Source organism: Tamandua tetradactyla, chromosome 10 (assembly GCF_023851605.1).
Source record: "Tamandua tetradactyla isolate mTamTet1 chromosome 10, mTamTet1.pri, whole genome shotgun sequence".
Lineage (NCBI taxonomy): Eukaryota > Metazoa > Chordata > Mammalia > Pilosa > Myrmecophagidae > Tamandua > Tamandua tetradactyla.
The window spans coordinates 102,451,678-102,465,369 of record NC_135336.1 but is presented as its reverse complement, the minus strand read 5'-3'; the positions used below and the strand labels follow the sequence as shown (position 1 = coordinate 102,465,369).

The 13,692-nt window shown below is 36.6% G+C and overlaps 1 protein-coding gene across 5 annotated transcripts in view; it reads right to left on the bottom strand.

Annotated features, from left to right (window-relative positions):
• BRWD1 (bromodomain and WD repeat domain containing 1) overlaps positions 1 to 13,692 on the bottom strand; it is a 241,510-nt gene that overhangs the window by 185,374 nt on the left and 42,444 nt on the right. For all 5 annotated transcript variants that reach the window (XM_077119066.1, XM_077119067.1, XM_077119062.1 and 2 more), the window contains exons 5-8: positions 6,456 to 6,606; positions 4,273 to 4,371; positions 3,799 to 3,959; positions 2,352 to 2,573 (exon numbers count right to left, since the gene is read on the bottom strand). In XM_077119066.1, the coding sequence (XP_076975181.1) occupies positions 2,352 to 2,573; positions 3,799 to 3,959; positions 4,273 to 4,371; positions 6,456 to 6,606 (633 nt within the window). The remainder of the gene's footprint in view (positions 1 to 2,351; positions 2,574 to 3,798; positions 3,960 to 4,272; positions 4,372 to 6,455; positions 6,607 to 13,692) is intronic.

The following is a 13,692-nucleotide window of genomic DNA, read 5'->3' as shown; positions in this document are numbered from 1 at the left end:
GATGTTAACCAAGGGTATGGTGTTGTTAGTCATGGTTTAGTTATTCTTAAAAAAAAAGCAAAAGGCCATAGATAGTAGCCAAATTTACTTGTCAGCTGCACTGCTCTGCTCTAATACTTCTCTAAAAGTATATGTGGTCAGCTACAGGTCAGAGGTTCATCTACAATAAGGAAAAACTTTAAAAGACAGCCAGGACAAATATATGTTTATCAGTTAGTTAACATAACTCATACATGTAAGAGTGAAACAGAACAAAACCTCTGTTATGGCTTATTAATATAAAACAACTGTTTAATGTTTTATTTCTTGAAGTAGTTTCATTTAAAAATTCTTATAAAAATTAGAGCTCAGATTGCAAGCTTTAACTGCTATCTTTAAATTCTGAAATACCTTGCTCTTTGTAAAACCTAGTAGTTCCCTGGGACTTTAAGTATCTGTGTGACACCTGAGACTCAGATTCAGTTCTCCAGCTCTAAAAGTCAGCATAAGTTCATACAGCGACTGTTAAAAAAAAACTGAAAAAGATTAAACTCTGATTAAAGATGTGATGAAAATGATCTGTTTAAAACTAAGGTAAATCAATATACAAGGGAAAGAATAATATTGTCTGTATTGTAAAGCTTTAATTTTTTTGCAAGATAAAAAGGACAATGTTGATTTTGTCCAAAATTTAAGTTTTCTGTTGCACACTAATTTAATCTGTCTAGTTAGTTAAAATAGCTAATTCAATTTTATTTGATATAGAACTTAGAATAAGGAATAAAATCTTTATATCCTATAGCAGTTAAAAAAAAATTTATAACTGTCTTCATTCAAAAATAAGTCTTCAGAGTGGGAAAATTCTCGCCCGCAATGAGTGAGACCTGGGTTCAATTCCCGAGGCCTGCACATAGCAAAAAAAAGGGTCTCCAGCTTGTTGCCTAAGCTCTTTGTACCATAGTTTCCTCTATGATACAGTGATATAAAAACGAACCTCACTGAGTTCCTTTAAGAAATACATGAGACAGATGGACAAAACACAGATTAGGGTGTAGTACATAACAAGATTTCTATAAATGTTAACGATGATTATGAAAAAAAATAAAAGTCTTCATTCTGTATTATCTGAAAATAATATTGACCAGAAAAGTTGAGAAAAATCAGTTGTCACACACCTTTACACTAGTTCTATTTAAAGATCACTTAACAAATAACCTAGGTGAATTCACACAAGAAAACTGAATCACCTCAGAGTTGAACCAAACTCAAATCGGAGGCATCAATATGCCTTATGAATCATCAGTCCCTAAAAAACTAAGCAATTTAGATAGTGATCCATCAACAGCTACTACAGAGAGAACACCAGACATTTTATGCCTTTTATGCCTTCTGACAGAACGGATTTATCAGTGTGATCAAGCCTCTAATCAGTAATCTTGAAAGTGTGGTCCCCAAATCAGCATCATCAGTATCACCTGGGAACTTGGTATAAATACAAATTCTCAGGCCCCATCTTGGGCATACTGCATCAGAATCTCTGTGAGTGAGGCCAGCAACCTGTGTTTTAAACAAGCTCTCTTGGTGTTTCTCATGCACATTAAAGAAAACTACTGCTTTAGGTCCAACAACTAACCCACAGAAAACATAGAGGAACATGTTCAACTACTCCACAAGGACAGAACTGTCAATATTGAACTGTAAAAAACTTACAGAGAAACAACCTTGTTCCTTCAGCAAAGAAGCCACAAGGGAATTTTTAAAAATTGGACAGGGGAGTACATTTTACATGTCTTAAGCTTCTTTTAATCTATACTAAACAAATGTAACTTATAGGCTTTGACTCTTAATTCGATCAAAATAAAATTATACCATTTTTGAGACAACTGAAAATTTGAACACTGACTTAAAATTCCTTAATAAAATTTGAACACTAACATACTATCAACAAATAAGTGTGATAATGGTGATTTATGGCTGCATTTTTAAAAAGAATCTTTATCTTCAAGAAAGACTTACTTAAATATTTATGGAAGAAACAATATGAAATCTAAAGCTTTGCTTTAGGGACAAAGTAAAGTGGTTGCAGTAGAATTGGCCATGAGTTGACAGGTACATTGAAGATCATTGTACTATTTCAGTTCAACCATAAAACTCAAGGAAGCAATAAATCATCCATCAAGCCTTCATGTAAAGGTCACTGCATTAGATTTTTATTATATCACTCTTCCATGAATTGTGGAAGTATATTTTCACTTGAACATTAAATTTAAAATGATCATACAATTACGAGGCATTTTACTATTTCTCAACTCTAACGAGAAAAGAGTTGTAATGAAAAAAGAGATAATAAACATACAAATGTCCACATTTACCTGTAAAGATGTAATTGATCCAGTGTGTCCTTGGAGCACAGCAACTGGAGCACAAGTTCTCAAGCACCACACTCTAATTATTTTATCACAACTCCCCGCAGCAATCATTGTATTCTCATAGTTTACTGCCATATCTGAAATCTCTGCAGAATGACCTCGTAATGTGGACAACAGGCGGCCATTATGTGTTGACCAAATCTTTACCAAACAATCATCTGAACCCTAGGAAAAGAACACACCCCAAAATATATATACTTGTTAATACACAAAACCTTTTAAATAATTTTTTTTAAATACTTCTTTACGTGCCCCTTAACTATGTGAACGCCTCTTTCTCTGACCAACAAAGAATACTCTGTAAATAATGAATTTCACAGATACAACACTTTATGGAATAATATTTTTCTTCAAAGCAAAGAAAGTCTACATAAGTATACTATGAAGCTATTAATTTCTATTAATATAACTACATTATAATTACAATTTTCTCAAAATTCCCTGCCCAGTAATAAGTCCAAGTAAAACTTCACAGTTCACCTATTTCAGCTAATAATAACTGAGTCATAGACTGGTTTACATTAACCTAAATAATTATTTTGTGAGTGTTAGAACCAATCTATTTTCTAACACTACCCATAAGAGTGGGTAAGTGGAAATCCCAAAAATAATTTTAAAAATCATAGAAACAGCACCTTTCTTTTAAATAATCAAATAGTGTATCAAACGTATAGGACCAGCCAGCACCCATTCATTCAGAAAACATCTGAGTACCTATGAATCTCACACGTGCAACAAATTTAAACTCCTCTCCCATCCTAATTTTCCCTTAAACATTAAAATTACTACATTAATTCTAAATTTGTATATATACTTTTGTAATAACTTTAAACACAAAGATTATTTTATAATCAATCAATTTCCCTGGATCAGTGATTAATCTGAGTGAATAAGATTCACCTGTAGGTTTGTTTGGTAGGGTTTGGAGGTTTGGGGGGGGACAGCTATACACATATTAAACTTAATCTAATTATCTAATTCAGTTCATTTAAAATGGATTAAAGAACTATAACAAGCACGTTTTTTGCATGGGCGGGCAAGGGGAATTGAACCTGGGTCTCCAGTATGGCAGGCAAGAATTTTGCCACTGAGCAACCATTGCACTGTCCAGTACGTATTTTTCTTTAAAGCATCCCTGATGATCCTACTTGAGAAACACTAAACTAAACCAGTGTCTGAAAACGGCATGCAGGCCCAGTTATGGGCATGTGAATCACCTGGGGCACTTACTGGAAAACAAACTCATGGGCCCAACACCAGATCCACTAAGTTAAAGTACATAAGGATGGAAAACCCAGAATTTTCGTGCTTTATGAGATTTCTGAGATGAATCTAATGTGCTCTAAAGTGCTCCAGGTGATACCAAATTAAGACTGAAATGTCAACTCACTGTAAAGATTCTATGTCCTGTCCTATCAAATGCTACACAGTAGACAGCAGATAGATGTCCAAGAATCCTTCTGTGCATTTTTATGTGCTGATACATAGTTCCTGGAAATGCTGTGCTAAAAGTGGAACACCCTGTGAGTTGTTTTCCTCGATGAATCTCCACTAGAAAATAAAAATGACAATTATTTAAGAGGAAGCCAAAATGTAAACAGCCAAGAATAACCCCAAAACAATTTCTAGACAGTTACAAAATCTATATTCTAGAAATCTTCAGGACAAAAGTTTCTTCCCAATTACTACTATAACCATGAATACAGACTTCTTACTAAGATTTATTTTTTTATTTTTTGTAATTATTTTAAGAAAACTGAATTTGAAACTTGATACTTATACTACCGAAACTTGCTAAAGCAATTACAAAGCTCGTCAAGAAATTTAAAGTATGGTGTTGGGCATCTGAAAGACCCTCACTTACCAAGATTTGGTGGGGAACCATAATTCACAGGTATTTCAGGAGGTCTTCCTCTATGAAGAGCAGCAAAGTCAGAGCCCTTCCAAACTGTGTGCCTGCAGTCTTTAAAATGAATTTTAGATACACATAAAATCTTGACAGTTAACCCCAAGAAAGATTTTATAGAATACTTACGTATATTGTAATAAACTGTTTATTCAAAATTTTACCGACTAATATACTTTAACAGAAAGCCCTGGAGGTTTATTATTAGACCTCCCATTTCTGGAGGAAAAAAATTAAGACATCTCAGATACAACAGCAACAACAACAACTAACATTTGTGTGGCACTTTACAATTTACAAAGTGCTTTACATTATCTCAGTGAATCCTCACAACAACCCTGTGAGGTAGGTATTACTGCCAATTTGCAAATGAGGTAACTGAGGCTCAAGTTTCCAGGACCTTTAAAGAGATCCCCTACAAATAGTAGAGATGGGCCATAAAACCAGATCTTTTGCCTCCAAATCCCATTAAATGTCAAGGACATTTTAATTTTTCAATGCAGAATTATGCCATACAATGTGAAAAGTCTGCATCGCAACTGATCCAATTTTCCAAAAATGGATACTTTTGGAAAGAAAAATTCAATTTACCTTATATGAAAATTCTTAACTTAAGTAATTGACTTATTAAGATGTTCTTCCATTTTTAAATTAATTTAGTCAATAATACCATGACTTTACTCTCCAAAAGAAGTATTAACAAACCAGAATTAAATGGCTCTCTTCTTGATTTAGGATCACAGACAATCCTTTACACAAGAACACACATGTAGGATCTATGAGTCTGAACACTAATTCCAAAGTCCCATCCCTCCTCAATTTACTAGCAAATACACTAAGAAAAAAATGTCTGACCTCCCCTATAGGAGGAAAGCAACACAGTACACAGGTTATGAGCAGTCATGCTGTGTTATAAATCAACTTCTTCACAACTGAAAGAGGAGGGAAGGGAAGTTTATCGTACTAAATCTCTACTGAGCCTCGGGTGCCCCAAACTAACAGGCATGTTAAGTTTTACATGAATGGATTCATTACCACTATCTTGATCAAAAAGCTGTTACAAGGCATCCTCTTGTGACACTGGTACAAAGCAAAGAGAGAAATATGGTCCCTATCCTAAGGCAGCTTGCTGTATTTTATCAACAAAGTTTTCTATAGTCTGCCAGTTCTAAAGCGGTGCTCATCGCAAAACAACCACATTGAGCATGACACAAGTAAATAAAACAGAGGTAAACAGGCTACCAAGCAACTACTACATAGCAACCTCAAAGAGAATAATTACACAGTGGATAGGGACACAGAAGGAGTAAGAATATGAACAGTTTCCTGATTCAAGCCACAGCGTAGAGCACTAGAAACAACTAAAGATGACAAACCAGGCTGATATAGAACCAAGAGGGAAGATTGCTCTCTCTCAGTCAAAGCTTTATATTGGTGGTGCACCTAAGAGGCAGCATCATATCCACAACAGCTCTTAAAGTAATCATGGGATGAACTTCCCATATGCTCAGGACCAGAAGAACCAACAATCCACTCATTAGCAGTGTAACCACGTTGTATACACAGATCACAGATCATATCACATACACATACTTAGTCTAAGTAATTCATACCAAGCTAAAAAAAAAAATAGCAATTCCAATCATTTGCTACCACATAACTTCATAAAAAAATAAAATTGGTGAAAAAACAACCATGCAATTATACATTTGTGGTGCTTGTTTTCAAACTGCTATCAAATTTAGAAAATTACTTCCTCTTAACAAAGGGTTTTCAGAATCCAAATATCAAATGAAATACTTCTAGCATTTGAAGAGTTTATTAGACACATACAATTACATTCAATGAAGTTATAACTGAGCTACAAAATGGAAAATTAAAAACTCACATTGATAAAACCTTAAACACAGCTCAGAATAAATCAAGTTTTGTAGCTTAACATCTATACCTTTATCATTTTTAATGCAGAAGGACCCATTAAACACATAATAAAATTCAAAGTTCTATGCTAAATGCAGAGAATTTTATAGTCCACAGCATGTTTTATAGTTACATATGACCATTCTTCCACATGCTTACAATATTTCACAATTATATTAAGTTATTAATACAAAGCAGAACACTTCTTCAAATTAAGGTACCTTTTGCTGTACGTAGCAAAGACTGCCTTCCTGCACCAAGTAAAGAAGTGACTCTTGAAATACTGGGCGGAATTTCTTTATCCAACATGGGACCAATGCGCTGACAGATTTGCAACAGATGATCAGGAGCCACATGCTTATTGGACAAGACCTGGTTGAAGAATAAAACGACACTATTTACAATAGTATCTCAAAAATTAAATACTTAGGTATAAGTCTGACAAGACATGAAAAACATGTACTCTTGAAACTATAAAATACTACTGAGAGAAATCAAAGAAGATATAAATAAATAGAACTATCTTGTTCGTGAATCGGATGATTCACATTACAATGGTGATTTTCCCTTAATAGATCTACAGATTCAAAGCAGTCCTAATCAAAATCCCAGACAGATTTTTGGTAGAAATTGACACTTTTATTCTAAAATTCATTTTGCAATAACCTAGAAACACCAAAACAATTTTGAAAAAGAACAGAGGTTCAGAGTAACACTATCTGATTTCAAGAATTGGTATAAAGGCATATTAACAAAAATTAGCAGAAAAAATTAATTAACATAAATACATAAGTAAAACATTGTTACTGGCATAAAGATACACAAAGAGCAATGGAACAAAATGGAGGGTCCAGAAAGAGATCCACACACATGGACAACCGATTTTTGACAAAGGTGCAAAGGTAATTAATTCAGTCGGAAAAAACAGTGTTTTCAACAAATGGGGCTGGAATAATTGGACATCCATTTGCAAAAATAATTCAACTTCAATCCCTATCTCACACCATAAACAAAAAACAGCTCTACCTCAAGAAAGCCATGACAACCATGAGAGCCCATGTAGCCAGAAACCTCTGGAGATGAAACATCCCTGGGGAGCTTCATGAAACAAGAGGCCTGGAGAGAAAACTAGCAGACATCACCATGATGACCATGCGCCTTTTCAACTGAAAGAGAAACCCTGAACTTCATTGCCCTTTCTTGAGTGAAGGAAAAAGAGGAGACTCACTAGCACCAGTGACCACGTAGCATCCCAACGTGCACTAGAGCTGGGCATTTCCTTCTCTGCTGGCCCAATCACTTGGGAACACGAGGAGTACAGTCGCCAGGCATTCCTGGGACACCTTTCCTGAGAAATGTCTGGACCCGTGCTTTTGGGGTTTTCCCAGGCCTTGCCCAGAAGAATTCCAGGACAACATTCTTGAGGAGTTGTGGACTCAAACCCCATACAGCACCTTTCCTGAGAGATGCCTGGACCTACACTTACTGGGGGGTTCCCCAGTCCTGCACAGAAGAATTCCAGGGCATCACTCTTGAGGAGTCTCTCACCAGCCCAGTCACTTGGAAACACAGGGAGTACAGTCGCCGAGCATCCCTGGAATAAGTCACCAGGTGTCCGAGTCACCAGGCTTCCCCAAGACGTTTCCAAAGGGTCTTAATAGAAGCTAAACAATAAGGCCTGGAGGGAGACACTCCCGTTTGAAAGTACCTAATTTCCAAGGGCATAAACCAGAGGTGACTCCCTAGAATGTTAAAGAGAACACCTTGTTTGGTACAAGAATCTTAAGCCCAGAGACCTATGGTACAAAAGATGGAATGTCTCAGAAGGCATTGAAAGCCAGACAGAGAAGAGGAAGGTTCTCATGGAGGCAGGGGAAGACCTCTGTTGAAGAGGTGAAGAGAGATTCAGCAGGAGGAAGGGTCTGGGTCCTCAGACGGTAGGAAAAGAAAGAGAGTAGGGAAGTCTTGGAGAGCTGGGGGAAAGAGAAAGAGAATGAGGGAGGCTTGATTTGGCTCCCAATGGACTCTTGCTTAACACAGGGAGAAGCCTCCAGTCAGATCTCAAAGGGCAATATCACCTGCTACTCCGAGCCTCCTTGAATCTACAAAGCATAGAGCTGGGCTCCTGCCAGGAGGGAGCCAAAGGCTCAGAGCAAACCGAGTTTATGTCCTGGGGAAGACGGATTAGAACCCTTAGATTCCTAGAGGTACAGAGTTGTATGAGGGCACAGAGCAGGATAGCAATGAGCCAGGTGAGAAGAAAAAAGGTAAAAGCATACAGTCAAGTCTCCTGGTCTATAGCCATGACTTACCAGTCTGGACAGTAGGAAAAGGGAACTCACTCCTGGCTGGCTTGCCAAAACATGTTGCTGGATTTTGGTTTCTAGGTTCTTGGCCATGCTGTGAGAAAGAATTCAAGGGCACAGCACAGCACAGAGTAAGAAGATAGAATATTTATGAGGTACACATGTGACAGAACACGCAGGCACTCTCGCAAAGACAGAGGTTAGAAAGGTGAGAAGCTGGTTTGTTTGTTTGTTTTAATTCAGAAGGAAAATCTGGTGATTCCTATTTTAAAGTGGAAATTACAGCCAATCTTCCTTGCTCCTTTCTTTCTTTCTTCCTTCCTTCAGAGTTCTCCAGAGAAAAAGAAACAAAAGAATGTATGTACATATATATGATTTACCATTAGATTAGGTTCATGCAACCATGAGGACTGGCAAATTCAAATTTGTAGGGCAGGCTATACATTGGAGACTCTACGAAGGTGGCAATGAATCCCCAGGAGAGAGATTCTTTTTCTGTCTGCTGAAATTCTCAGTTCTTGCTTTAAAGCCTCTACCTGATCAGATGAGGAGAATATCCCTCATTCCGAAATCCAATCTTCTTTGTTGATTGTAGATATAATCAACCATAAATGCAATCAGCTGACTAATGATTTATAGCCATCTATGAGTAGCCTCACTGTAACAATCAGGCCAGTGCTCCCTTGACCTAACAAATGGACACTATAACCTAGCCAAGTTGACAAAAGAACTTAACCATCACATTACCTTAATCAAGACATCAAAATTACCTTCACTAATAAGGGACCAAGGAAACATCCCTTGACTCCTGATATGGTGCCCTGAGGACACTGTATTACTTCTGTAGTATTCCTACCAAAAGTGCAGAACTGAGTCTAATCAGGAAGAATCACCCCACAGATCCAAAGTGAGGAACATTCTACACCTAACTAGCCTGTCAAGGGCATGAAGTGAAAGACTGAGAAACTGTTCCAGTTTAAAGAAAACGAAATTAGAGACATGAGAACTAAATACAAAATGGGATCCAGGACTGGATACCAGATCCAAAAACAGTTACTTCGCGACAAAGTACATTGCTGGAACAATTGGCAAGATTTCAATAGGACTGTAGATTACAGGGAAATGGAAAATACAAATATTTGGAAAATACTAACATTCAGGATATCTACTTGCAGTGTCCATGCGAATTAACTGTACTATGTTTGAAACTTTTATGTATGCCTATTATGACATACATGAAATTAACCATCACATCCTTTCTTCAACTGTCTACAATTCGCTTAATTCATTTCAAACATGGGGCCCTGGGTGTGCTTCAACCACCCTAATGAACAGACACTGTCAAGTGACCAAGGTTCTGGTCGCTGTGTGCTCAGCTTGCAATGGGAACTCAGAGAAGGGGCGTTGGAGATGAAGGGAAAGGTCCTTGGAATTTGGGATTCCTAACTGAAGTCTTGAAAGATGAAAAGAAGTTAGTCAGCTAAAAAAGAGACAATCTGAACTATTATAACAACATCAATAAAATATATTTTTATAGTGATAAAGCTTCAGATTCATAAATTATTTGCTTATCCAAGTAACGTTCATTAAACACTAGGTACCAGGCACAGTTCTTGGTGCTGGAAATATGGAGGTGAACCAGACAAAGTCCCTCCCTCATGATGTTTGCATTCTGATAGGAGGAGACAGTCAATAAATACACCTACACATAAAAACATAATATATCAGATTGGGATAGGTGCTATGGAGGAACAATGAAATGTAAGAAAAGAAAGGAAGGTTAGGGACAAGGCTGAGGAAGTCCTCGTTATTAAAGTGACATTTGAGCAGAGGACTGAAGGCAGGAAGGGGAAGGAGTCCTATGGGAAGAAGTGAAAGCAAAGGGAACAGCAGGCACAAAGCTGTTGAGGTGGGAGCAGGCCAGGTGTGTTTAGAGGCCAGGGCTACCGGAGAAGGAAGAAGAGAGCGAGAAAGTATTAGGAGAGGAGGTAGGAATGAGTTGGAGTGGGGGTGGAAGTGCTCCCATCATGTAAGGTTTTCGAGACCAATCACGTAGGGTTTTCGAGACACTGGTGGATAATTTTGCTCGTACAGTGTGCTTGTACCATGTGTGAGCTGGGAAGCTACTAGAGGGCTCTGATCAGAGGAATGGCATGATTGCACTCGGGTTTTTAAAGGACAATTTTTGCTGTTCCACTGAGAAGACTAGAGGGGGCAAGGCTGGAAGAAGTGTCACCAGTTAGGAGACTATTACAAAAATCCAGGAGAAATCAATAGCAACTTGGGCCAGGATGGCAGCAGTTTAAGTGTCATATTTTAGATATATGCTCAAAGTAGAATCAACAAGAATTGCTGACTGACTGGATTTCTGATGAGAAAGAAAGCAAAGCAGTCGACTCGAAGTTGATCTGAGCAACTGGAAACAGAGAGTCATTTACTAGGATAGAAAGCCTACAGGAGGAATGGGTTTGGGGTAGAAGTAGCAGAGAATCAGACACTGGTTTGGGAAACATTAAGTTTGAGATTCTTATTAGATATCCATGTGGAGATATTAATGCTGTTATATATAAAGTTCTAGAGTTCAGAGAAGAAGGCCAGCTGAAGATATAAATTGGAAGTTACTGCTTGTATTGGTTCACAGTGATAACATCAAATGAAATTCAAAAGAGAGCCAGTGTAGACAGAGAAGATGTCTAATGACTGAGCCTTTGGGCACTGGAGTCTCTCCAGTATTCAAAAGTCAGGGAGAGAGTAAGGAGGAACCAGCAAAGAAGAGTGAGAAAGAACAAACACATAAACAAAAGAGCCCTTAAAGCCAAGTGAAAAAGACATGCTTTGAGGAGGAAGGAGTGCACAATTGTGTCAAATGCTGAAGACAGATCAAGCAAGATAAATTCTATCACTGGGTTTACCAGTATGGAGGTCAGTGACTCAAAGCTTCTTGGTGGAAGAGTGGGGTGAGTTTTTCGTTGGAGGACATTGAAGGAAAATTAGCTTTTAAGTATTCAGAACTCTCTATGCCTTGACTTCCTTTATCTATCAAATGAGGAGGATGTTAGCACATTTTCTTAGAGTTGTAATAAAAATAAAAAGGAATAACATATCTGAACTGTTTTGTAAAGTGTCTGATGTGCAGTACATCCTTAATAAATATTATCCATTGCTTAAAAATAACAGCTCTATATGAATCATAGCTCTTCAAGTGTATGTATGTACCTAAAACCATAAAACCTCTAAAAGAAAATGTGGGAGAAAATGTTTATGACTTTGGATTAAGCAAATATTTCTTATAACTACAAATGCACAATCCACAAAAGAACAAATTGATAAACTGTACTTCATCAAAACTAAAAATTTCTGTTCTTCAAAAGGCACTGTTAAGTGAATAAAAAGACAAAGCACAAACTGGGATAAAACATTTGTAAAGCACATATGTATCTGATAAAGATAGAGAACCCAGAATATATTAAGAACCCTCAAAACTCAAGAGTCATAAAATAAATGATCCAATTTTTAAAAATGGGCAAAAGATTTGAGCAGATACTTCACCAAACAACACAAATAACAAATAAGCATATGAAACGATACTCAACATCATTAGTAATTGATGAAATACAAATTAAAACCAAAATGAGATATCATTATACATCTATTAGAATGGCTAAAATTAGAATACTGATCAGAACAAATGTCGACAAAACTATGGAGAAACTGCTGATGGAAATGAAAAATGGTAAAACTATTTTGGAAACCAGTTTCTTAAAAAGTTACACATAAACCTATCTTATAATCCACCTAACATACTAGATATATACCCAAGAGAACTGAAAGCACATGAAGGTTTATACATGCATGTTCTTAGCAGCTTTATTCGTAACAGACAAAAAGATGGTAACCCAAATGTTCATCGATAGGTTAAAGAATAAGCTAACTGTGCAGAATCACTACTCAGCCACAAAAAAAGTCACAAAAAGGCTGTAAAAATAGATGCAACGTGAATGAGTCACAATACAATTATGCCAAATGAAAGAAGCAGAAAAAGAATATATACGGCCATATTTCATTTAAATAAAACTTTAAAAACTGGAAACTAGTATTACAGACAGAGGTCAGTGTTTGCTTAAAGGGGACAGTGGAGCTGGAGGGAGAAATTACAAAGATGCAAGAAAAAACTTTTGGGGAAAATGGTTATGTTCACTACTTGACTGTAGAAATAGTTTCATATGTTTATACACAGGACAAAATTTATCCAATAGAACAATTTAAATATGTGTTATATGTTGAGTATATCTAAAAAATAAATAACAAAAACAGAAAGGCTGTCATGTAAGTTTAATACATGAATATGTTCAACATTCACTGATAATACATATTTGACACAAACTTTAATGCTGTCTCTCTAGGGTTTCTCAATCATAGTTCTACCAACATTTGAGAAAGAACAAAAGATCACTACACATTAGGACACATAGCACTACCGGCTCCCATCTAGTGATGCCATTAGCACACTCCATGCCACTGTGAAACAATACCCCACACATGTTCAAACTCCCTGGGAAACACTGCTCCAAAGAAAGTTTGCAATAATACCACTTTTTGTTCTTAAACATGAATCAAAATGTAAAATGAGTCTAGATCCAATACAAAGTTTTTGTTGACAACTCCTGCTGCTGAAAAATCTAAATAAAATATCCTTAACTTCTACTCTGACTTGTTTCCCATTTTCTGGCAAATTTATAAAACTAAATAGAAACAGCAAAAAAGCTAAGCTAGACCATAAAGGTTCTTTATACTAATTATTAACACTCTCGTGTTTCAAAGTGCCAAAATGTAAAAGTACAAAAACTTCTGTAAATAATAAGCTGAGCATGGAGAGTTGGGAATGGTAGATGGTGGGTGGAAATGGGAGGAACTAGGAAAGATAATTCCAACAGTGCCAAGAAAACCACAGATTTTTTTCTGTTCGGGGTGCTAGAAAAGTGTTGGTAATGCAAAGTGATGGTAGTTCAACAGTGTGACTGTAATCAATGCCAATGAATTATGAACTTGAAAGTGGTTAAAATGGGGAATGTTATCTTCTATTTATGGTACCACAATAAAAATGAAAATCATAGACCTAAGAACTTGTAAGCAAAGCAAATCCAGAAAGAAA